Source organism: Lepidothrix coronata, unplaced genomic scaffold (assembly GCF_001604755.1).
Source record: "Lepidothrix coronata isolate B3197 unplaced genomic scaffold, Lepidothrix_coronata-1.0 Scaffold58, whole genome shotgun sequence".
Taxonomy (NCBI): Eukaryota; Metazoa; Chordata; class Aves; order Passeriformes; family Pipridae; genus Lepidothrix; species Lepidothrix coronata.
Window position 1 is genome coordinate 2,129,361 of NW_016690238.1, and position 25,058 is coordinate 2,154,418.

Below are 25,058 nucleotides of genomic sequence, written 5' to 3' on the forward strand. Positions count from 1 at the left end.
TTGTCCCCGACCCCTTCACTTCCGGGATGGCGGCGCCCCACGTGGGGCGGGTCGGTTACACGTGCGGGGGGGACACGGCGCACACACTCTCACACACGCACACACACACACACACATACACACACACTCACACGCACGCACGCACGCACGGGGGGGGGGGCGTGGGCGGCGCGCGCGCGGCGCCGCGGGGGGCGTTACCATCCGCCTTCGCAGCCAATGGGGTGGCGGGGAGGGGGCGTGGCCAGCGCGGCAGCCGCTCTACCCCCCCACACACACACTCAGTGACTCGCTCCCCCCCCGCCATACGTCGCGCGCTTCCCGCCGGCGGGATCCGGAGCGCGCGCGCGCGCACTTCCCGTCCCTCGTCCCTCGGCTTCCCGGCCCCCCCCGCCCCGTGGGAAGCGATCCCCGTGAAGGGGGAGAGGGGGAAACTGGGAAAGTGTGTGTGGGGAAAGCAGCTGTTACATACCCTCAACGCGCAGGCGAGCAGCCCTGAATGGAGGGGGAACTCCCCCCGGAGCGGATTGGCCCCGCCGTGCCGATCGTCACGGCCGCGCCGCCCACGGCGGGGGCGGGGGGGGCGGTGTGAGGGAGCGGATCACGGCGGGGGTGGCGAGCGGTCCCCTCCGCTAAGACGGGAGGTGGAGGTGGGAGGTTAATGTGTTTAATTATCGTGGTTTTTTCTCCTTTTAGAAAGTTATCGAGGGAGTTGCCGGGTTCAACACACCAAGGCTGGAGGATCCAGGCCTCACCGCCCGTTAGTGCTCATCTGGGCATCCAGAGCGTGCTCAGGACGGGTGAAATACGGACACACACGCTTCTGTTAAAATATGTATTTCAGCCATCAAACGAGGTTTAAATCTCTCGGTTTTTTTTTTCTTTCCATCTCTTTTTCCCTTTCTCAGCCTGGTCAGGGAGCAGGCAGCCAGCTGCTGCCAGGACAAGCAGGCACAGCAGAGGAGGGTCTCTCCTATGTGTCCAGGAGCTGCAGCTCGGTTTAGCTGCTGGAAGGGCTCTGGTCAGCGGGGTTTGAACCTTCACGGGATGCTGTGCCGCTGGAGATCGAGCCTGAGCCTTGGAAACCAGAGGCAAAGAAGGAGAAGGGCTGGGAAATTAAGTGCTCCGGAGTTAAACGCTTCCCAAACTCCCAGGACTCAAAATTACAAGCACTTAAGTAATCATAATTAGCGAGGAGGTGTGCATGCAGCTAAGAAAGCCAAATGAAACAGGTGGGCACAGGGATTGGCAGCGCCGCTTTGGGATTTCCTGCAATGGCTTTAAATCCCCATTTCCACACTTGAGCAGCACTTCGGATTTCACATTCTTGGAATTGTCCATGCTGCGAGTTTTGCCAGTGGTGGCTGATCCCCGTCCCTGGGGCACACCAGGAAAGGGAGATGCTGCAGGCATCAGTCTGCCTGTGCTCAGCAGCCCATTTTTCCCCACTGCTCTTCAAACAACACAAAGCTTTTATTTCCAGTAATTTATGGCTGTCTGCATGAAGTGACCATTTCCAGAGAAATCTACATTTCTGTGCTGAGCAGGATCTACTGGCACAGGGAGAAGGAATGGATGGAACAAAACCTCGTGTTGTGCAAGAGGACTGAAAATGCTCGTTTTGACAAGAAACACAGCCCTGGGAATAGTCAGGAACAGGGGGTGAGTCTGTGGGTTGTACTTCCATGGAAAAGGCTTACAGCCCTTTCCTCTGCCTCTGGCACAGGTGGGATCTCCATCTCTCCTTGAAGGGAGGTAGCTGCCGAGGTCTGTGGCAGCGGCATATCCAAGCCGTTCCCATTTAGAGCCCGTGGCAGTGATTTCCATCTCTCTCCTCTCCTCCGTCTAGTAATCCTATCAGACATCCAGGTCACAGGTCTCCTTGGAAAAGTTTTGGTTCTCTGTGCCTACTGTGGAATTGAGCTAAAAGGCACAACCACCTTTACCATGTGCACAGTGCGGGCTTGGTTTGGATTTCGCAGCCTGTGGGAGACTGGGCACATTTGCGGGGCCACAGGGACACTTGGCATGACCTGCAGCTTTCAGATCTGCAGCCAACACTTTGCCAAGAGCCCCGCTGAGCTGCAGAGAGCTGCTGCTGACAGCACGTGTCTGACAAGCAGCTGCAAATACTCCCTTTCTCCATGTGTGTCAAGAAGAAAACCCAGCTGGGTGAAGAAGTTTGGCAGCAAGGAGGGAGGGCCCAGTGATCCTTCCTTCAGAGGAGGAGCCAACCTGCAAGGGGTGCCCGAAAGGAAGGTGAGGGCAGCCTGAGCAGGAGGAGCTGCTCTGCAGGTCACGCTGCCTGGGCTGATGCTGCTCTGGGAGCACAGCTGGGTGGGAAATGGTACCTGGAAGGATGGGACACTGCACCTAAAACGGAACTGCTCACAGGCAGGATGTGCACAGCTCTAGGGATGCTTAGAACACCCACCTCTCATGCACCCCTGGGCACTGGGACATGCAGGGATTCCAGATGGATTCCCTGCTGCCTGTGGTTCTTTTCCAGCCTTCCAGCCCTTGCGTCTGGCCCCAGTTTGGCACAGCCAAGCCAGTCCATGCCCAGAGCACAGGGAAAGCTGCTTTCTCTGCCAGTCCCAGACAGACTCCAGCTGAGCAAACACAGGTGGTGCTCTTCACACTTGCCAGCTGCCCTGTTCTGGGGCACAAGCTCTCTCACTGACTCTAGGGCTTCATTTGCACGAGCTGCCTTTTTGCTTCCCTCATCCCAAAGCCTTAGGCTGTAGCTGCTACTCTGGAACTGGCACCACTTGCACCTGAAGGTGCTAGATCTGGCTGGCAGCCCGGGAATTCTCCCTAATTTTTGTGCCCTACATGCCTGCTCAGAGCAAGTCCAGCAGCACAGGGGCGATGCCCTCACCCCCAAATCCTGCAGCGAAAGGCAGCAGCAGGCAGATGCGGTGGCCAGACAGGAGACTGATGCTCTGGGGCTTGGCAAGGCCCTGGGAAAAGAGGCAGGAGCTCGGAGCAGGGAGGCTCCAGCTACCAGGCACAGCCCATCGTGCTGCTTTCCCTCCTGCCACTATCCTGCCCACCCAGGAAAGCTGCCTGCAGCCTGGTTATCTCTGTCTCAGCCTCACCCAGGCCAGGAGCAGCCCCAAATAAAGCTTCACACCCCTCAAAGTCACTGTGTCCCCAGGGATGCAGCCAGCTTGTTTTTGGGGATCACAGCCTGTGCAAAGCCCTAAACTTCCTCCTTCTCCTTTCCTGCCCAATGCCCCCATTACAGCAGAGTACTGGTCACTGGTAGTATATTTATATATCAATACAAATAAAAAACAAAACAACCCCCAAAAAAGGAACAACAACAGAAAGGTTTCTCTGAACAGGAGCAAAATAGGAACATTTACAAATACTTCTGGTTCTGGCTTGGATCAAGTTAATGTTAAATTAAAAAAAAACAAAAACAACCAAAAAAACTCAAAAAAAGAACTACAAAATGAAAACTACCCACCCCCCCGCCAAGATTATAAAAAAATAAGAATATACACATTCAAAGATCTTATTACAGTATAAAGCTGGGGAGGCCCAGGTGGTGGTGGGGGCCGGGGCTAAGGCTCATTGCCTCTCCAGGGTTTGGGGTTTATTCTTGCTCAGCACTTTCCCGGCCTGTGACTCAGTGCAGGGCTGGGCCTGCAGGTTCCCAGTGGCTGCTTGGGAAAGCCAGGCAACCTGGTGAGCCAGTTGGTCCCTGTGTCCCCATCACCTCGTACCAAGTGACTCCTGTGGCGGTGCCCCAAGGGGCAGGGAATGCCTGTGAGCTTCACACCCCTCCAACAACCCAAATCCTCCAGATCCTCCTGGGAGCAGAGCTGCTGTCTCCACAGGGAAGATGAGACAAGGAAATGGGGGGGGACACCACCAAGCATCCTCATGCCTCCAGTGGGACAGGCATGAGAGTGGGTACCACGTCCCAGTGCTGCCCATGAGGGGAAAAAAGGGGAAGGGGGAAGATAAGACAGAGCCAGGACCAAACTCACCGCTCCAGGGATCACAGCAGTGAGGTGGCAGGACAGTGAGAATCCTCGGGAGCTGCTAAAGGGGAACTTGTATATATGTATCTATATAATAGCCGGGGGAGCAGAGCAGGGGTATATTATATACACACATACATACAGACACACAGAGGGAGTGGCAGGTGAGACCAAAGCACACACCTCTCCCCCAGCCCCAGGAGTGGGAATACATTTTCTAGGACTTTGCAAAGCCCCTCTCTAGGTACAGCTTAGGTGGTCCCAACAACAACAAAATAACAAAATAAAAAAAAAAACCTCAACTTGAAGAGAAGACAAACCACCTCCACACGCAACCAAACCCAACCAAAACACAACGGGGAGGAGCAAGAGCCCCTTCCCGTGCCGGTGAGTGGCAGCTACTGTTTGGGTTGAATAAGGCACAGTTCCATAGCAGTGCTAACAGCTGAGGTGCTCTGGCACCGCTGCCCCAACAGCTCAGCTGAGTCCTGGCAGACACCAAGGCAGCTCAGGCAGCCCCCGGAGGATGGGAAGGGGGTGTCTGCAGGGAGGTGGGGGATCTCAGTGCCCTGGCGAGCTCTTCTCCTGGGCAGCCCGGCTGTGGTTGGCGAGCAGCAGGCCCTCACGCTGGGCGTGCTCGAGGATGGCAGTGTAGCAGAAGTAATACTGCTCGGGGGTCTGGATGCTGAAGGCGCGCTGGGTCCGCATGCGTAGCACCGTCTGGTAGATGTTCAGAGTACCCACGTCCTGCAGCTGCGACAGGCAGATGTCCAGTGCACAAAAGGTACCTGGGGACAACAACGGGACGGCATCAGCCACCAAACTGCGCCGTCGCTGCCCCTTGCGAGAACTGGAGCGGTGGTTCTCAGCCCCACACCGATCTCGCACAGGCATCTGCAGAATTCTCCCAGGTCTGATGGCTGTGCTAAGTCCTGAGGATGTGCATCCCAGGTCAACCAGTTTGCAAACACACCGTGGATCCCTGGGACGGAAATGTCCCAGGGAAGCTGGACTTGTCATCTCACCACCCCCAAGACCTCCACTGCACCCGTTACCTGTCCTGCCGATGCCGGCGCTGCAGTGGACCACGACCGGTGGTCCCCTGGGGTGACCCTTGAAGCGAGGTCCCAGGGTGCTGACAGCCACCCTCTGCTGCTGCTTCACAGCCCCCAAAAAGTCAATGAGCGTGGCGGCGGAGGAAGGAACGCCATAATCTGGCCAGCTCAGGTACTGGAAGTGGGACACCAGCCGCCGCTCCCTGGTCTGGGGAAAGCAGGGGAATTAGATCCTCTCCCCTCCTCGGACCCACCGTGCCCCCGTGCTGTCCCCAACCAGGCAGCTGTGGCCACGCACCTCCGAGCTGTGGATCTCCAGAATGGTTTTCTTGTAATGGCTGAGGTTCTCCACGCCCAGGTTGGTGATGGTCAGGGCCCCGAAGCACACCTGGAAATCCTTCTCCAGGGGCCAGTACTGGCCACACTTCCTCCTGCCTCCCTCCTCTAGCCTGAGAGCAGGACAAGGACAAGCTGGTCATGTCCTTCTTGCTCTGCTTGGGATATGTCCCATGCCACTCAGCCTTGGTCCTTCAGGAATCCCGCAGGGACCAAACTGTCTGTTCTTGATGCGATGCCCCCCCGCTGTGGAGCTCTGGCTGGCACCTCGGCTGCAGCATCACTGCACGGAGCCCAGCACTGCTCATCCCGCACCAAAAATGCTCATTTTGCACAGAAAAAGAGGTCTGTGTCCCTCCATGAGCACTCACCGGGTTGTCATCACTATCACCAGGACGTTCTGCTCCCACACCATGCGCCAGAAGTCACCATAGGTGTTTTCCAGAGGCCCTGCAGGGACAATCCACACTTCAGCCCAAAACCTAATGGATTTGGGCAAACCCCTTTGCCCAGCTGCTCCACCAGCCCCCCATCATCCCCACAGGGAACCACAGTCCCTTCCTGTTGGGACTGACCCAGGTTTGGCTCCACCTGCCCTGCCTGGAGCTGCCACTGATTGCCCCCCCAGCACCGAATCCCTACGGCTCAGCACTGATCCCCCATCTCTGCTCATCCCTGGGAAGATGGGGCAAATCCAGGGCTGGGATAGGGGAAGAAGGGAGGGGGCTGCTATCGTGGATGGAGGAGGATGCATCCACTCGCTCTCTCCCAGGAGAAGCTCCACTCCCTCCTGGTTGGAGACTGGGAGGGAAATAAATATACCCAGGGAGGAGTAAATATACCCAGAGAGAAGGGGGACCTGCTGGGCACTGTAGGGTCCTTCTCCTGGGATGTCCCCCACCACGGCTGGTGGCTGCCACTGGGCAGGAAGGTGAAGCCCACAGCTGCATCAGGAGCAGAATAACCTCTCAGAGGCTCGGGCCATACCCTGAGTGCCAATGTAAGCGTTCCTCTGCTTGTAGCCATCCATGAAGCTTGCGTTGATGTAGTCAGTCAGCTGCAGGGAGAAAAGCGTGGATGAGATAAGGCTTCCAGAACCCTGTGTCCAGGACAGCTGTGTCAGCTTCCTGCAGGACTGTGAGTTTCCATCCCAGGCTGCCTCACCTCCGGGCGACTGTATGGCTTTGCCAGCTTGACACGGGTTTGGTCCAGGCAGGGCACGTCCCCATACCGGTTCTTCTCCTGGTTGTAGGGTGCCCTGGGAGGGAGGGGAGAGGGAAGCAGTGATGTTTTCCAGGCAGTGAAGGCAAAGGCAGCATGCCCTCCCTCTGCACAAACCTCTGGAGCCTGTAGCCTAGGCTCTGCTGCCATCACCTGGTCAAAGCCTCAGGAGGTGGAGTCCCGGCCAGGTCCTGGTCCCTGCTGTTCCCTGTGGCTCCCTCCTACCCTGGGGGGCTGCAGGACCTACAAAGTGGGCTCACACCATCCCTAGGCCGGGGTTCTCTGTTGCTAACCCAAAGTACCACACCCTAAAGAGACCGATGGACCACCATCCAGCAGCAGAAGTGTGTGTGTGGGGGGCACTCAGCTTTTTGGGGTGAGAGGGGCTCCTGACGTCTTTCCCCCAACTCACAAAGAGCAGACAAAGGTGCCAGTTGGGCTCCTGCGCCGAATATCTTCATACTCTTCATAGATGCCCTGTTTCTGCTTGTGACTGACATGATCCAGTAGCTCCTGGAGGGTCATGGACTTGGGCCCGGGGACGTGGACAGAGCCGTTATCTTTGGGGGCCGCCAGCGGCACCAGGATGAGCTCGTCCAGGGGGTCAGGGTGCCCATTCTGCTGGGGCAGGAACCGGCAGTTCCAGCTCAGAGGGTCCAGTTTGAGGGACCCCCCAAGGTACTCCGGGAGGCATTCCCGTGGCAGGTGTTCCTTCAGCTCTGACATCTTCACCATCTGCACCTGTGTGAGGAAGAGGAAAGGCAGGGGTCACTCCAAGAAAGTTGGAGAGGATTCACTGGGGTTCGGGACAGGGATGCCAAAGGTCTGGTGCTCAGCGGCTTCCAGCAGATGGGGCTGAGCGGCACAAGCTGCTTCCACCATCCTGTCCCAAAGGGAAAGCAGCCTCAGCCCTCCCTGCCGAGGGTCCTGTGCCAGGAGGGTCCCCACTCACCCGCTCCCGCAGCTTCTCCTTCAGCAGCAGGCTGATGATGGAGTAGGGCACGCGGAACCACATGGGCGCTCCCACGATGAAAACTTTCTTGAGCCGAGCTGGGAAGGCACCCTGCAGGCAGGAGGAGGGGGTCAGATCCACTCTGCTGGCTGGGGAGACGTCCCAGCAGAGGTGACAACCAGCAAAGGGACCCTGTGGTGGCAACGCCACATCCAAAGCATTCCTCGCACGCTCACGGTTGTGCTTGTTTCTGTGAGCCAATACGGAAACAAATTACTTCCTTGGAATTAGGTAGGCAGAGGGCTTGTCTCCGCAGGGGAGAGGTGAAGACCAGGAACTGGGATTGTGCAGAGAACACACCCTGGCCAGCATTTACTGTTACTGTTTTTTTCCAGAGAAGGCACCAAATGCCAGCATGATTAAAAAATAATTTGCATCTGTTTTCCCAAAAGCGCTGCCAGCAGCTGTGAGAGGAATCTGGCCCGGGGACAGCTGATCTCTTCTGTGTGCCCGCGGGACACACAGCCTCAGCCTCAGCTGGGTCCAGCCTGGCAGGCTCCCAGTGCCTTCCTGAGGTCCTGCGGGGCTGGAGCCTGTGCTCCTCAGCCAAGACATGGTCAGCATGGTCTGGGGTGAAAACTGATGCCAAAACCACATGTCTTCGGGTTCTCAGTGAGCGCGAGTGGCCCATGCACTGTCCCTGGACACGGGGTCACCCCGGACATCACCTTAAGCAGGTTGAGGATCTTCTTGCTGAGGTCCAGCTCAAAGTTGGTGTACTGTGACCCTGCCATGTCGTAGATGAACACCAGCCCATTCCTTTGCGTCTCAAAGCTGAGAGAGAGGAAAGAGCAACATCGACTCCACAACATGACTCCTGCAGCAGCACCTCTGCCCCACACTGACCCCTAAAAATCCCTTTCTGTGCTTCCAGAAGGACTCACAGACCCAAACCTCACTTCCAGCTGCTCCACCACACCTCTTCCTACAACCTTCATTTAAGCCTGTCTCAGTGTTACCACCCATGATGGGTAAGGTCAAAAACAGAAAGAGCCCAGCAGGGGGCTGGGGAGGGGGGATAGGGCGGGAATGTCCCGGCTTTATATTTTTGGCAGGACTCACATTACGCCTGTCTGACAGCAGGGCTGCCTCCTCCCCAGCCAAAGCCTGCAGGAATCTGGGGCTTTTCTAAACTGAACCCAGGGCATAGACAGGGCGAGGCTGCAGAAGAGCCTGGTTCATGGCACAGGGGATTTTGTTCCCTGGCTGAACACCTCCATGGGAAGAGCGGCTGGAGTTCAAACCAGGGAATTTCAAGCCATGGGGAGCAGTGACCACCCTGGGAGGGAAGGGGCTCCCCAGGGACCCACCAGCGTGAGACAGGGCACCTCGGCAGAGGCAGGCTCACCTCTCCACGGCTTGGTCCAGCAGGTAGAAGAGTGCCTGGAGCACCACGTGCTGCACACTCTTGCTGGGGTGGTGCAGCTTGGCTGTGAACAGGGCGATAGAGGCTCCCGAGGGGTCCCGCACGCTCTGCCGAGGAAACAGGGTCAGGCTTCTGCTGCAGCCACGCGGAGGGGAGCAAGGATGAGCCACCCAGCTGGGATAACCTGGGGGGGTACACCCCACCTACCAGAATGGTGAACTTCCCGCTGAGCAGCTCCGAGCGCAGCGGCTCCTCGTGTGGCTTCAGCTTCACAATTCCCTCCTTCAGCCGTGTCTCCTGCGGGCAGGGAGCTGGCATGATGGGGGGCACGGGTACCCCAGCTGTCCACCCACCACCCCCCATGGGGCACCCAGCCCTCTGAGGGAACCTCTGCTCCATGAGCCCATTTTCCAGCACGCACTCCAGCATGGGGAGGAGCAGCTTTGCAAAACCAGGCTGGGAAGGACATATATGGATCTAAATCCTTAATATACAGGGAGATGCCCTATGGGCAGAATACACGGGTCGGGAGGGCACCTTGTGAGCTGCTCTCAGCAGAGGGGAGGGGATTGGGATCAGTGAGATCTCCATGGTGACCCGCCTTGGCTGAAAAAGGATTTTCCAGCTGGATAAAACTTATATGGGAGTGGGAAAAAGAAAAAAGAGTGGGGGGAGGGTAGTCCTCTGGAGCAGAGATCTCCCTCAGAGCTGGAATCCCTTACCCAGGGGGGTCCTGGCCCCACTCACTTACCCGGTAGGAGTGGAAGAGCTCGATGGCCCGCAGGACGTCGAACTTGCGGGCCATGAGGAACTTGACAGCCACATTCCAGGAGAGCGGGGACACATTATACTGGCCTGTCCACTTGTTGATCTCCTCCAGGAACTGCTTGGTTGCCTGTGGAAGAGACCAGGGGCATGCAGTGAGACAGGGTGGGAGGAAGAGGAGAGCCCGAGGAGCATCCCTGGCCATGGTGGGAGCTACAGTCCTCAGCAAACCCAGCAGCTCCTCAGGGTGAAGAGGAGAGCTCCACAACAAAAGGGGTAAGGGCAGTGGGGATGGAGACGGGGGAAAAATCAGCATGGGAAAGGGAGACAGTGGTAGGAAGAATGGCCTTGGGGCTGGGGGACACTCATGGAAGGGAAAGGGAGAGCAAGAGGAGCATTTTACAGGCATCAAATTCCTGTTCAGACACAGCAAAAACAGCACAGCAGGTACCCATCCGCTGGCAGCAGCTGGCAGCTCCTGGGGCTGCAGCTCCTCCTTGGAGCAGCAAACCTGGCTGTGGGAGCACAGGTAAAGAGCATGGAGGGCTGACACTTTGACCTGTTACAGGACATGGACCAGCTCGCCCAATAACACCAGTTTCACATGGCCATGGAAGACCAGGAGGGCTCCAGGATGCAGCTTTGCTTTCTGCTGCATATTTATCCCCTGTCCCACACGGGAGTCCCAGGGGAGATGGGGAAGCACAGCACAGCCTTCCACCACATCCTGCTCAAAGGATACAGGCAGGATGGAGGGAGTTCCCAAAATGCCTCATTCTCATCGGGGGCACACCCCAAAATGGAGGAGCTTCTATCCTCTCTAGAGTGGAGGATGGCAGTGTCATCCAAGGAGGAGGAGGAGGAGGAGGGACAGGGAGTGCTGAAGGCTGGCTCCAGGAGCAGGGAGCACAGGCAGACGGTGGTGTTGGATGTCAGGCTGCAGCACGAAGTTACTGGGAGCTATTCAGAGCTACTGGGAGCTATTGAGCCAGAAAAGGTTGTTGGTGTTAATGACTTCCGACAGGAGGAAGCGAAGGGCTGGGGTTTATCGGCGGCACGAGGCTCAGCAGGGGCAGTGAGCCCTTCTCGTGGGATGAGCTGAAGGAGCCCAGCTCATCTGAGGGGTCTCTCCCCCAGCACTTCACAGCCAGGAGCACCCTAACTCCTGGGAGAGCACAGGGGAAAATAAATGGGGCAATACAGGAACCATCTTCAGCCTTAACACAGCACACATCCACATGTATGTATATAGGAATATATCCTATCCACAAATATATCCTATCCAGTATATCCTGGCTGTACCTCCGCTCCTCCAAGGCATCCCCAGAATCTAGGGCTGGGGATGCAAGTGCAAAATAACAGTGGAGATGCTAGATGCTCCTTCCCCAGCATGTGCAGGATGGCCCAGGGATGGAGGTGAGCGCCAGGTACACTGCCACTGCCCTTGGATGGAGACCAGAGCCAACACTGCAGCCTGGGATGGTAATGATACCCCAGGATGATGGAAAGGGAGGCCCCAGACGATGGGAAGAGGGGCCAAGGGGCACAGTGGCAGTGAGGAGAGGATGCAACATGTGGTTCAGGTCTCCTTCCTCCGCATCTAACCCATCACACTTCACACAGTCCCGCTTCCAGCATCCCTCATGAGGGGTGCCAGGCTTTTTGCAAGGGGGAAGATGCACAAGAACAAGCGCTGGCTTTGCAGGGCAGCTCAGCCATGAATTTCAGCTATCCCTGGGAACAAAACCAAATTCCAAACTTACCAGTGCCGACATTCAACAGCAGGGAGCCAGGCGCTATCAACCACAGCTCTGCCCCCTTCGTGCACTCCACTGGCTCTCATTATCTACTCCCAGCCCTGATCCCACACGGATTTATGCAGGTATCAATCCTAGTGGAGCAGGGATTGCTCCACACGCCAAAACAAAGCCCATGACCCAGACCTGCAGCAAGAAGCCCTGTTCCAGCAGCACTGTGAGTGAAATTGTGGTCGGGCGTTTGGAACAATGCTGGTCTTTGGAGTGCTGCCGTCATCCGTGTCCCCGCTCTGCTGTGCCGCGGCAGGGCGGTGACAAAGCCACCGCTGCTGGGACATGGGGGCTCTTCCAGCCCTCCTCCCCCAGGCAGCAAACCTACCCTTCTTCTTCTTCATCCCGGGGAATGGGGGGATAAATCCGTGAAAACTGCAGCTGGGCTGAAAACCTCGAGGAAAAACGGTTTGGCTCCTCTGGGATAAGCTAGGGAGGGAACTGCAGAGAGCGGGCAGAGATGTCCCAAGACTTGCAGGGAGAGGAGAGGGGTGAATTTCCCCTGCCTTGCTGTCAGTAACAGGGGAGAGCAGAGGAAATCCTGACGGTCATGAAAAGGATGAGGGATGGCAGGAAGGGGATGTCCCAGCCCAAACCACCCACGAAAAGAGGGAAGCTTCCACTATTTTGGCTTCCAAGCCACCGAGGGCATCACTGAAGGCAGCCTTCCCCACGCCAGGATGATGACCCAAACCTGGAGCCACTACTGCAAACATACCTTCACCTTCTCCATCCAATATTCCTGCATGAACCAAACATCTCAGATCCCCCTGCTGGGACACGGGCCCAGTTACAGCTCCTGCTGCAAACCAACCCTCCCTGCCCCCGCAGGCTCTGTTAAAACCCATTGCTGGAAGCTTTGCCGCCTTCACAACACAGAAGAAAAGCAAATCTCAGGCACCTGCAGGGACGGAGGGCAAGAACACCCCCCATTCCTTGGGATTTTATCACCCTGGAGATAGCAGTACTGCTCCCAGGAGGAAAAAGCCTGCACTTCCTGAGCACCAGTGCAGGCTGCAGGAGGGCCTCCTCCACGGGGGTTTTGGGAACTCGGGATCTCTGTCCCAACTCTCCTAAACCTCCATGTAGAAATGAAGGATTTTTAAAGGAGAAACCCAACCATTTTGGAAGGAAAACCGGACCTTTTCGCCTTCGCACGGCAGCCCCCGACGCCACCAAGGTGGCCGATGTGACAGCCCGAGCATTGCCGTGGGGCAGAGGCAGCCTCCAGCAGCACGCCCAGTCCCGCTGCCAGGCTCCGCATCCCCATCCAGAGGGAAGCCCAGTGGCCGCGGCTCAGCCGGGTGGGCAAACCTGGGGATGAGGACAAAGGAAGGAACAGCCAGGGATTGCTCCGGCCATCCGAGGTGCCCCCGCTGGCTCCTGGGCCCCGCTCCCCGAGCCCAGCAACATCCTCCCGCGGTGACGCAAGGCCGGCGGAGGAAGCCGGGACGTCACGGGAGGCCTGGGGCGTGGGAAGCGCGTGCACACACATCCCCACGCACCATCCCCACGCACCATCCCCGCGCCAGCCTGCCCACGGCAGGGAGGCCCGCCAGGAGGGACGCGCTGTTTTGGGGATGTGGGACCGCAGCCCCCTGCAAGGGCTTCTGGAGCGCGGGGCAGTGGGGAGTTGCGTGGATGGGGGGCTGTAAGGTTGGGGGCTGCGTGGGTTTGTGGGCTGCGTGGGTGGGTAGGGTGGAGAGCTTCCCACGGGGCGAACCGCCCCGCTGGGAAAAAACAGCCCTGCCATCCGGGGTAGCCAAAAAATGATGGGAAAGGAGCGGCGGGAGGGGGTTTGGGGGAGATGTGTGCAGCGCTCGGGCTCCTGCCCAGCCCGGCCCGGGGAAGGGGAGCCCGGCGGGACCTACCTGCTCCTCCTCGGCGCTGAGCTCCGCGGCCATGCTGCGCAGCGGGCCGGGCCGGGCCGAGCCGGGCCGGGATGAGCCGAGCCGGGCCGGTCTAAGCGGCGGGCGCCCCGGCGGAGCCCATCCCCGGCGCTGCGGGCACCGGCCCCTCCCGGCGGCGAAGGCGGCTCCGCCCCGGGGGCCCCGCCGAAAGCGCCGAAAAAATTAAAATAAAATAATAATATATATATTATATTTTATATATATATAAAAATATATATATAGATATGCGTGTATGTCTGAGCACCCCGGGAAGTTTGGCTCGGACCGGGAGCGCCGCTCGGCTGGGCCGGGCCGGGCCGAGCTCCCGCCCCGCTCCGCTCCGCTCTGCCCCGGCGGGGGCGGCGGCAGGAAGCGCCCGCACACCCCGATCCCTCCTCTCCGTCCCCTCCCCGCGCCTCGGCCGGCCCCGGAGGGCGGGCGGGGGACAGGAAGGCCTCTCTGGCGGGGGGGCGAGCGGGGGGCAGCAGCCGGGATGGGGCTGGAGGGGCCCGATCGCCTCCCCCCCCCCGCCCCGCTCCGCCCCGGCTCCCCCAGCCCCAGTTCCGGCCGCGGCAGGCGGGAGCACCGCCGCTAAAATGGTGGCAGCATCCTCCTCTCCTGCTGGTGCTGGATGAAATTCCCGGCACAGCATTTTCCCCTGCCGGTATTCCAGCCTCGCGGCCTTCCCCCACGAGCAGCAGTCTGGGATTTCCAGGCGCCTCTTTTCCACTCCCTCCTCTGCAATCCGTAAATTGCATTTCCCGGCTGGGCGCAGGTGTCAGTGCCTGGATGGAGAGTCCCGAAGCTCCTCCGGGAAGGAGCGGGGGGGTTCCCGGGGAGCACAGCAGCAGTCCCACCAAAAAGCCGGGCCCTGGGACAAGGGGACATTTTGTTCAGCCGAGGAGCACTGCACTGGCAGCGTGCCCGCAGCCGGAGCCTGTGCACCTAACCGGGAGAAAATGGAAGAAGGGCAAAGGGAAGGGGCTGAGCCCCGGCTGGATGAGGGCTCCAGGCTCGTTCTGTCCCCCAGAGACCCAGACCACGTCTCCACGTCGAGCTGCCGGCTCAGCTCTCCTGCCCCAGGCCAAATTTCAGCAGCCGGGGAGGGTGTGAGGGGCGTGATCCCCTCCGCTGGAGCTGCTGCCTGTTCCAGCTGGGAACGGGATCACACCCAGCAAACAGAACAGTCACAGCATCAAACTGCACTGGCCCCGGCGACTTCCGTTTGACACCCTCTCTCCAAACACAGCCTTTGGTTCCCAACAGGAATTGTAATGTAAATATTTATTTCACCAGCCCAGCTCATGCTTTTAAAAGAGAAACTATGAGGCATCATCTGGAGCCAGTGGAGAGCTGCAGTCCCTTCCCTCTTGTTCTCCTCCATCCATCAGAGCACACAGCCCCTATTTGGCAGTATTTCCTCTCCTTCCCTTGGTCGGAGGACCTCGGAAGGCTGCTGGGAGGCAGTAACCTGAGTGCAGCTTTCTCTGCCTTAAGGGATGCACAAATCTTCCATCCAGATGCCCACGTCCGGGTTTAATTGCCTGACGGAAGGAAAACTGTGCTGACAGGAGGTTGGGTGCAGTCTCCTGTTCAGCACTCTCCCTGCAGATCTCTGCCAACCAGAGAGGCTGAAGGTGGGAACCTTTGAGGGATGGGGGGGATAAGGCAGTCAAGGTGTCTATCATCTTTCCCTGAGCCAGCTGCTTCACATGCAAAAAAATTAATACTGAACATTATAAAATAAGCAGCTGTTTGAAAGAGACAGCTCCAAACACTGCAGAGCCAAGGGTGCCGCTTCCCTCCCGGGGAAGCCCCCCTGCATCCAGGACAGTTCCTGCTGCCCGCTGGTGTAATCAATAGCGGCTGCACAGCCAGATGGTTGCACACAGCCCGCATGCCTGGCACAGAATCAGCCTTTTTCTGGGAAAAAGTGGGGGTGTGAGGGCAGGATACAAGTGCCCCCACTATCTGCGGGTGGTCATCCCCACTCTCCCTATCTCCTCCAGGGGCATTTCCCTAGAGAGCTGGGAGGAAAGTCCCCAATACCGCCTTTAGCCTGATGTTTCATCTCCCCTTTTAATCTCCCTCTGAAAACCAACCTGGCGACAGTGAGAACAATCATTTCATCCTCTTAAAGCCAGGGAGAAGGAGCAGCCAGTGCATAAAAAAAATTGGGATTGGGCTGGGGTGAGAGGGACAGAAGGGACCAAACTAACTCAGTGTGCAGAGAATCAAACCCACGTAAGCGTTTCCTCTGCTCCAGTCAGCGCTGGAACTGATTTTTTCAATCCCTATTTGGGAGGCACAGCACGCATCCACCCTTAGGTAGCAGGAAGACGCTCAAGAATCTGTCTTTCTGAGAAACCTTTTATTTGGCACTGTCAATGGTAGTGTTTTTCAGAGCGAAGCCATTCCTTCCTCCCCCCACTGAGAAAAGCCTTGAGGAGAGAGAGGCTTCTGCTGCACTCACTGTGCACAAAGCCCTGCTCCAAGGCAGGTCCTGCTGCGATGCAAAGAAAATTTAGATTGTCCTAAGAACATGTGGGTGTGGAAAGTCCACCCTTTGGATTTACAGAAGCTCACTGCCAACTTTTTGCTAGTAAGAAGCACATTGACCCCAAAACTTTCATTGTGAAGGCCTCAGAAAACAGCTGGATCAAAGGCCGAGAAGCCCCCATTTCTGGGGTCAGGAAGGTGGGGCTGCTACTTGGGGTCGTGAGCAGCAGCTGCACCTCAGAGGTCCGAACACTGTTCCTATGCTGGAGCTTTGCCAGGGCTTCAGGAGAAGCAGGGTCAGGAGCTGAACTGTATCCCTGCAGTGCATCCCAACGCACGACTGCCTTAGCAGAGAACCAGACAATCCTGTTAAGGACTCACAGAAGCCTTGGCAAAAAAAACAAAAAAACCCCCAAAAAACCCAACCCAGAAAAAAAAAACCCAACCCTAAAAAAAAAAACAACAAACCAGCCCTTGGGGCAAGATATTCCACTGTCATGCCCTTGAAACAAAGCTATCCTATCATCATTACTTTGCCCCCTCTCAGGAGCATGAGGGACAGTGAGAAGCAGGGAGCCTTTTCCCTGCTCCCTCCCCAGCTGGCCTGTCCCAGCATTTTAACTCTCCATTTGGCTCACTGCTCCGTCCTGGCCCTCCAGAGACTTTTCTGGCTGAGGGGTAGACAAGTGTTCCAGCTCGTAATGTCCGTTCTTCGCGGCCACCACGCTGCTCGGGTCGCCCTTTTCCACCGCCAGCTTTTTATTCCTTTTGCTCTCGATGATCTGCTGGAGCTGCCGCTCGGCATAGTTCGGTTTGGCCGTGAGCGCGGTGGAGGGCACGGTGAGCCCCAGGATTTCAGGGACCATGTAGGGCCGGAGCCAGCCCACCAGCGGGGTGCTGCCGGGGGTGTAGTGGGTTTGCCTGTGATAGAAGAGCAGCCCGTCAACCTGCGGACAGGAGAGAGTGAATGAAAGGGCAGAGCTGAGGCTCCCGCAGGTGGATGACCGGGTGCCAGACGACAGCTCTGCTCTCCATTTGCAGGCCAAAACCAACAGCTGGATCATTTTTCCCCAAGCAGTGCAATAAACAGCGGAAGGGAAAGAAGAAACCTGCAGAGCTCCTGCCCTGAAAGATCAGCGACTCCCAGGTGGCTTTAAATTGTCAAAGGCAAACAATTCCAGCCCGCTGTCGGCACAGAGCAGCATCCTCTGGATGCTCTCATCCCACTCTGCAGAAAAGCCAGCGGGTTTCTGAATGAGGCAGCCCACTTTACTGGATTAGGGTTATTTTAAATAATACATTTGGAAAGTAATTAGTCCAAGTGCATGATGCCAAGGAGCCCCGATTCCTAACAGCTCTTTTAACTGGTGTATGCCAATAAAATTCTTAATGTTTCCCAGGAGAGAACTTCTCCAGCAATCAATGACAGTTAAGGGCACTCAGGACTTTGAAGATTTAGGCTTAACTCTTGTGCTACTATTTCCACACTCTGCAGTGCTGCAGCTGTCTGACATTTTCCCCACTTTCCTGCCATGCTCAGGGATTCTCATTCCCCCTCTTCCTGTGCTTCCCAGGGTGTGCTCTGTGAGGCTGGATCTTGTTGTCAGGCTGACTAACGCTGAAGGTGGTGCTCCTCTTAGCTCAGCTTCAAAATCTCTTAAAAAGCCATTTGGCTATGAAGAAGAGTGGCTGAGTGGGCAGAAGAGAGGAGAACAAAAGCCCATCTCGGGATGAATTGCTCCCAGGCCCCTCCCCAAGCCTACAGCCCCCAGAACAGACACCCAGGCTGAGCACAGCACAGAGCAGCATCTATCCATTTCTGCTCCATGGATGCTAACCTGTGGCAGAGACAGTAAAGCTCCTGGTACTACTCTGTTCACAATTTTCAGTCACTGTTAACATCTTGCAAAATAATCCCAGAAAAAGGGGGATTCCCCTGCTAGGAAAACATAAAACTAGAACAGAAAGCATCATGATGAACTTGTGTAACCCCTCTGGATATCTAAAGTGCAAAGCTTTTCCCTCCCCCTGCCTCTTGGGAACAGCCAGATTCTGCAGCACCCCAGCATATCCAGCCCATTCCTGTGGACGCGTGGCACTTGATGAGCAAGAGGGATACTCCAGCACCCACAGGAATGTTTTGGTAAAGATCAGAGCCTGGAAACGCCTTCCGGACTGTTCCAAATATCTTCCCCAAGATGGAGAATTCAAAGGAGTTCAGCCTGGTGAAGTTAGGTCATGTTCTCCCTTCCCTGATTTAAGTGACTCCCATATTCCTTCCCGTTTATTTAATTTGTTGGCTGGGTCCCTACCCTGAGTCACTGCAGTGACAGCAGCCACATGAGAACAAGGGCTGACACTGTCCCTAAACGACAGAACCCGAGGAGAGACTGGCCTGGCAGGGTTTCACACTCCACAGCCACGCTTTCCAGATTTTAGATGCTTAACAGTCCTCCCATTCCTTCACACCGGGGTTTCTCAGAGGCTTTGGCTCCCCTGCCTTTGTGGAAACCTGAGCGTGGTTTTACTCAGATCTGTGAGAAGGACAGTAGCTCTTAAGATCCACTCCAAAAACCACTTGAAATTCAGAGCCAGTCAACTGATCCAAAGTCCACTGAACTCAGGGGAATGAAATTCTGCTGAATAGAGCGGGTCAGGCCCTAACTCTCAGGTTACAGATTAACTCTGAAGTCCCAAATCTGAAAGCACTGACCACCTCTGCTGCCACCACACACACGAGATTCCTGTCAGGATCACCAGATGCTGGGCCCAAGACTAAGACCACCTCTGTTATCCTTCACTATCCATAACCAGGATCTATTTTCTGTGCCGGTGGTGGAAGCTGTTTTGGGGGATTTTTGGGCTCCCTCTTGTGGCACACCAGAGGGACCTACGGCTCCCTTCATTCTGGAAGCAGCACCATGGTTCCAGTGGGGTTAAGGCTGTGTTGAGCCAATTACACCACATTTCACTTCTTGGGGTTACACCCCAATGTATCAAAAGACCAGGGGGGCAAATCACAGCTGGATTACACATCTGGAGTCCGTTCAGCTCCATCTCCTGCTCCAGAGTTTCACAATGGCCTCTTTCGTAGCCCAAAAGTTTCCCACTCTGACCACAGCGAGGCAACACTCCTCAGCCTTTCCTCTTGGGACCAGATGCCTCAGGAAGGAATGAAGCTTTTACTCAGGAAAGACAGGAATGACTGTTTCTACAGAGGCACTCAGAGATTTGTCATTAGGCAAGTCAATTGCAGGAAAGTTGGGATGCCTCCCCCAGTCCATGTTCAGAGCGGGGTCTGGCAAGACCAGCCAGGGGCTGGGACTTTCCAACTCACTCTGATGGCTGTCCTGGCTTTGACAAGCAAAGTCAGCCCACACAGCCAAATTAGTGTCCCTTAATTTAAACCTGCACTTACATTAATGGCTAACACGGGATGGGACAGCATAAGAGACACTATCACATCAATGTGGCTTTTGCCTTTGCAGGACAAGAAACCTCTGTGGAGGCTGTTCCTGGTGTGGGGCTGAGACTGGGCACTCCTAGGAACTGCAGCAGACACTGAAGGAGCTTCTGGCTTCCAGATGTTGTCACTGGGCCGGAATGCCACTGCCTCCTCCATCCTCTTCCCCTCCAGTGAGAAGTCAGCCAGGGCAGGCAAAAGCAGCCAGAGCTGATTCCATGAGGGCCTGTGACTCACTGCTCACAACCACATGGAGCTGAGCGAAGTGGCACGTGGATTTGCCTGTCTTGCCCTTCCCCAAAGGTCAGAATAGCACAACAGTTTTGTCAGGTGAGGTTTAGGGTGGATATGAGGAACAGATTCTTCCCCCAGAGGGTGGTCGGGCAATGGAACAAACTCCCTAGGGAATTGGTCATGGTCCTAAGCTTGCCAGAGCTCAGGGACCCTTTGGACAATGCTCTCAGGCACACTGTGGGATTGCTGGGGCTGTCCTGTGCAGGGCCAGGAGTTGGACTTTGATGATACTAGTGGGTCCCTTCCAGCTCAGGATATTGTATGATTCTATGATTCTACTTCTAAAGCTGATGAAGCGAACACAGGTGTCCTGTTCAGCCATTTCTGTCACAGCCATCCTCCCCCAGCTCCAATACACCTCAGGCACCCACTCTGAAGACCCAAACCCCTCAGAAACCATTGGGATCTTACCATCACCCTTCTCCTTCCTTCCCAGAAAACAGCCAGGTGCCTTGGACATAGAATATGGAAGCAGCCAGACTAAGGAAACCCACGCAAGCCCACATAGAGCCATGGGCAGTACCAACTTTGGCCCTAAAGAGGTCAGCTGTCCATCACACTGCTATGTGAATGTGAATTGTGCTGCTTCTGGAGGCAGCCTGAGTGTCCCTATCAACACTCTCATCCCAAAATGCTTTTTCAGACCCAGCCAACTGCAGCAAGGGCAGCACAAACACATGGAATGCCGTGGTTTAACTCTTGCTTATCTGTGTGGTTGGATGAGGCCTGTACCTGTTGACAAGGCAACAGATCAACCATGGGCATAAAGGCATCCATCCCACACACACAGGGAAACAGCAGCACAGCTCAGCAAGCTTCCTGCAGCTTTGGGAGAGCAAATTCCCAAGCAGAGGGTTTGCACCTCTCTCCCAGCACTGGCAGAGGTACAGCAGGGCTGTTGCTGAGGCTGAGGTCCAGGCCCCCACCCGGGTGTTCTCACCTCAAAGGGGAAGTCCGTAGCCAGCAGCTCACACAGGCTGTCCGAGGAGCAAGGGAAGTTCTGCAGGCCCACAAATTTGTACTGAAAGAGTAAGAGAGGGTTAGAGGGGCAACTGTGTGGCCTAAAGGCAAACAAGTTGCTGAGTCCAGCACCGGTGCGGAGGCAGCTAAGAAGGAAGGATTCCCCCAGTGCAGGATCCAGCATGAAAGGGAAAGGGTGAGGAACAGCTCCCACATGCTCCTGATACCTTTTTTCCCAAGCACCCAAGACTGCACGAAGGACCTTTCAGGGGATGTTCTTTTAACCAAAAGAGAAAATTATGACCTCCAGGCAGGATGAAAAGTAGACAGACATCTATTCCAGGCTGCTGGCTCAGCCAAGTCAATCTTTCAACCCAGGAAATGAAAGCTAAAACGACCCCCCTTCATTAGGTAGCTATCTTCTGGATATTCCTGTTGGGAGTCAGAACAGGATGTTCTCTGAACACAGACACCTTCACCGCAGTCAGCCCCATTTATCACTGAGATGCTTAGCTCACAGGAGCTGCTCTGCCTGGCTGTGCCTGAGCAGAGAAATCCCTCATGTCTGTACCCAAAAATCATGTTCCAAGATGCTGTGGGTTCTAGGTCTGACCTCCATACGTAAGTCTTCGAAGGAAGACTTTTTATCCTGGCTCAGCAGGGATTCCGGGTGGCAATCCGGCATTCATCCGAACAATTTCAATGATCAGTTTAAACAGAGGGAAGGCTTAAAGCTTTACAAACCCACAAGACTGCAAGAATAAGCCCCACTGTAGTCAGGCTGCCAACCAACAGTGCCCCTGCAGAAACCACACTGGTTTTCCATTCCATTTCAAAGGAAAGCTAAAAACAGCATGGAAGTTAGCTGATACCCTGCAGTGTGATAGCCCTCAGCACTTTGGATGGGGGAAATAAATCCCACTGCACTCATTTACAATATTCAGTGGTTCCATTTACATCCTGACCACGGCATCCCATTTCATCAGATGTACACTTTGAAGCCTGATCCATGAGGAGAAAGAAAAAAAGAAAGAAAGCTTCCGCTTGTGAAAGAAACTGCTGAAGCCTGCTGAACAGGAGAGCTTACCCCTCAGCCTCCTTCCCAGTACAAAAGGACTTACCGGATTAATCCTGCTTGTCTCTCCCAGCCCTTTCTCCTCTTGGATCTTTGAGGACAGCCAGAAGAATCTGAAGTCAGTCTGTGAAAGGACACAGAGAGTTAGTGACCATTCACTACACATCACCCATCAGCACCTGCTGAGTGTCTTCACTCCTCTGCATTCACCTGGGAGATTTACAAAATCGATTTCACCTACAGAACCAGCACCCCAAACCCTGCTACTGCCCCACAAAACATGTACATAATTCCAGCAGCCCAAAAGCTGTAAAGATGCTGGTGCTTGGGAGAAATATCCACATTTTGCAGAGTGAGCTACATACAGTGCTGGAGCACTGCATCTCAGGGAACAACAGGGAGGGCAGGGATTCAGTACCTGGCAATCATAAACAGGGTGTCCTCTCCAGCACATCACATCGAGGATATAGTAGGTTCGCTGGGCCTCATTGTAGATACAGTCCAGGATGGTGTACACTGCACACACAAACACAGGGAGGTCCATACCTGCTCCAGACTCTGCCTAACCCAACTGGAAAATGCCAGGCCACAGCTCTCCAGCATTAATCCTGCCCTGATGTAAGGCTGCCAGGTGCAGAGGGACCCCCTTCTGTTAACAGAAACTGTGACTGCAAAAAGCCTTGAGCTTGAGGAGTCCCATGAGGCTACAAAGGGACCAGCCAGAGGCATAGCAGGCAAGGGCATGTTTCAGAAAATGGCATTTGCCAGGCAATAAACTTCTTTTTTTCTGGGCCAAAAAACTGAACTCCAAGAGGTAGTAAGGAAGATGACAGCACACACGGGTCTCTTTTAGAGGACAGAGAGGGTATTGGGGTTTAAGAGTGTCAGTCAATCAGGCTAATTAAAAGATGTGACAGGACAAAGGGCAATGGTTTTAAACAGGAAAAAGGTAGTTTTAGATTAGATGTTAGGAAGAAATTCTTCCCTGTGAGGGTGGTGAGGCCAGAGAAGCTGTGGCTGCCTCATCCCTGGAAGTGTTCAAGACTAGGTCGGATGGGCCTTAGAGAAACCCGGGATAGTGGAAGGTGTCCCTGCCCATGGCAGGGGGGTGGAACAAGATGACCTTTAAGATCCCTTCCAAATCCAAACCATTCTGGGACTCCATGTGCTTATCTAGCATAAAGGTATTTGTCCACATCTAGTTATCTCCAGAGATACAGAAACAGGCCTGAGGTTGACTACCTATCAGCACGAAAAAGGGCATAGCTCTGGGGCTCAGGGGAGCTGGAGGAGCAGCACTGAGCCTGCCAGCAAACACATTCCCAGGCAGAAGCAGGCAGCTCCCCTCCCTCTATCCCAAATGTCTCCTCACACCTGTACCTTTCTCGCTGGCTGAGTTGTGCCGGCTCCCCCCCGGCAGCAGGGATGGGAACCTGTTGACACAAAAGCCACTCTTGGTGTAAGCTGCTGTTGTGCCCTGTGAGGAAAGAAGAGAGAGAAAACCCAGTCAAGCCAGCTTTATGTTGGCTGGAAACATAAGCCAGGTCCTTTAGCAGCTGGTGAGACCCCCGCCTCTGCTACCACTTACCCTGGAGGCCACGATGAGTGCCCTTTTCCCCACAGGACACACCACCACAACCCACTCCTGCTCCAGATCCGAGGGTACATCCACCAGCCACTCTGACAGCATCAGCTACAGAGAAACCAGGAAAAACAATCAGTTAGTAACAACTATCCTAAAGTTATGGACAATGAACAGCTCAAGAATAAAATAAGGAGGTTTTAACTTGGCTTCAACAGCTACACTGGGTGTTTTAGAGGCAGCTGGCACTGCTTGTCACCCCCAAAAGGGCTCCTTCCCTCTCTCTCTCTAATCAACCTCAACCTGCCTAACACACTCTTCAAGTCTTTCTCTTGCTTCCCAGCTGCTGACTGAGCTTCAGACTACAGAACAGGGCTCACAGTCCTCGCTTGGCCACCTCACACCTTGGTCCCCACTCTAGCACTTTATTCTTAAAAACATGAAAGAGCTTAGAGATTCCAAAATATTAGGATTAAAGAGCCCAGAGAAACTGACCTCCTCAAACATTGCCCAGGTGGCTGCATGCCTTTTAGGACCAGTACAGCACCCAGGCTGATAAAACCCAGCTGAGTTTTCCTTTCCTTCCTGGTGTCCCAAACACAGGGAAAGACAGAAATCTTTAGCTGAGTGCTGCCTAACGGGGTACTAATGCTGCTAGCTGAGCTGAAATCTCCCAAAGTGGGGGATGCAGTGGTGCAGGATTAATGGCTGGACTCAGTGACCTTCGAGATCTTTTCCAACCTAAATGACTGAAGCACACAGGCACAACAACATCTCCACTTGTTTTCCATTTGAACTCAGCATGTTTTGGAGGCAAACTGAAACACAGTTTCTCTCTGAGCACCAAGTCAGGCAGGACACATTCTTCTCAGCCACAAAACGGCCATCACCGTGGCCTCAAACCACCCCACATCCCTCATCCTGGCCCTGTCTCACACCCACACCCCACCATGGGGACACAGGTGGCTCCTCACCTGATTGGCGTAGCGCTTGGGCAACTTTTTGCCAGCATCCACGTCCATCTCCTCTTCCTCCGCATCTTCCCCATCCTTTTCCTCGCCCTCGCTCTCCATCCCTGCCCAGTCGTCCTCCGCCAGCCTCCTGGCATGGTTCACGTAGTCCAGCCGCCTCCTGGGGGGGGCGAGGAAACAACCCAGCGGGGAGGCAGGTCACCCACCGCACCCCACACCCAAACCGGGCCGCCTACCCACACGCAGCCCTAGGGCGGCCTAACGCGGCCCGCCCGCCCCCCGCGCCCCCATCCCCGGCGGCGCCCGCTCGCCCGCTCCCGCGCTCACTCTCTCTGGATGCGGAGGAGGCGCTGCCGGCGCTCGACCTGCCCGGGGCCGCCGCGGGGCTTGTACGCGGCCAGGCGCGGGTGCGGCGCGGCCGGGCTGAAGGGCCCCGCCAGCCCCACGCCCGCCGCCAGCGCCGCGCTCAGCTCCTCCATGGCAACACCCGCGCGCCGGCCGCTTCCGCCCGGGCCGCGCCCGCAGCGCCCCCGCGCGGCTCGGAGGCCCCGGCGCCCCCCGCAGCCCGCTCAGCCCGTGCCTCAGTTTCCCCCTCCGCCCGGGGGCTGGGAAGGGACGCCGCGGGCCGTGACCGGGCACGGCCGAGGGAAATATCCCGGCAGAGACGCAGGAGCAGCCAGTGCCACCGCGGGCGAGGATTCGCGCCCCCGGGACCGGCTGCCTGCAGAGGGCAGCGTGCGGCTGGCCAAGCCGGGCCGGGCTGCTGCTCG

The 25,058-nt window shown here is 56.0% G+C and overlaps 3 protein-coding genes across 5 annotated transcripts in view; all 3 read right to left on the reverse strand.

The window, feature by feature from the left end:
• The window catches only part of SIN3A (SIN3 transcription regulator family member A), a 32,974-nt gene extending 32,479 nt beyond the window's left edge, over positions 1 to 495 (reverse strand). The window contains exon 1 of the mRNA XM_017816994.1: positions 470 to 495. The gene's annotated coding sequence lies outside the window, so the exon portion shown is untranslated. The remainder of the gene's footprint in view (positions 1 to 469) is intronic.
• Positions 496 to 3,258: 2,763 nt separating this feature from the next.
• PTPN9 (protein tyrosine phosphatase, non-receptor type 9) lies at positions 3,259 to 13,497 on the reverse strand. 3 transcript variants are annotated; one of them, XM_017817024.1, is made up of 13 exons: positions 13,427 to 13,497; positions 9,734 to 9,877; positions 9,190 to 9,279; positions 8,965 to 9,089; positions 8,285 to 8,390; positions 7,557 to 7,667; positions 7,017 to 7,345; positions 6,548 to 6,641; positions 6,371 to 6,440; positions 5,755 to 5,833; positions 5,346 to 5,496; positions 5,048 to 5,255; positions 3,259 to 4,780 (listed from the first exon to the last, which is right to left on the reverse strand). In XM_017817024.1, the coding sequence occupies exons 1-13, from the start codon at positions 13,457 to 13,459 to the stop codon at positions 4,554 to 4,556; spliced, it is 1,767 nt and encodes a 588-aa protein (XP_017672513.1). In that variant the 5' UTR covers positions 13,460 to 13,497; the 3' UTR covers positions 3,259 to 4,553. The 3 variants fall into 3 exon arrangements, with proteins under 3 accessions (XP_017672513.1, XP_017672512.1, XP_017672511.1); XM_017817023.1 differs by lacking the exon at positions 13,427 to 13,497 and adding an exon at positions 12,676 to 12,973; XM_017817022.1 differs by lacking the exon at positions 13,427 to 13,497 and having other exon boundaries at positions 9,734 to 11,718.
• A 2,793-nt stretch (positions 13,498 to 16,290) lies between these two features.
• SNUPN (snurportin 1) lies at positions 16,291 to 24,767 on the reverse strand. Its single transcript, XM_017817027.1, has 8 exons — positions 24,616 to 24,767; positions 24,292 to 24,448; positions 23,324 to 23,428; positions 23,116 to 23,212; positions 22,154 to 22,251; positions 21,782 to 21,859; positions 20,641 to 20,721; positions 16,291 to 16,890 (listed from the first exon to the last, which is right to left on the reverse strand). The coding sequence occupies exons 1-8, from the start codon at positions 24,765 to 24,767 to the stop codon at positions 16,561 to 16,563; spliced, it is 1,098 nt and encodes a 365-aa protein (XP_017672516.1). The 3' UTR covers positions 16,291 to 16,560.
• Positions 24,768 to 25,058: the final 291 nt, after the last annotated feature.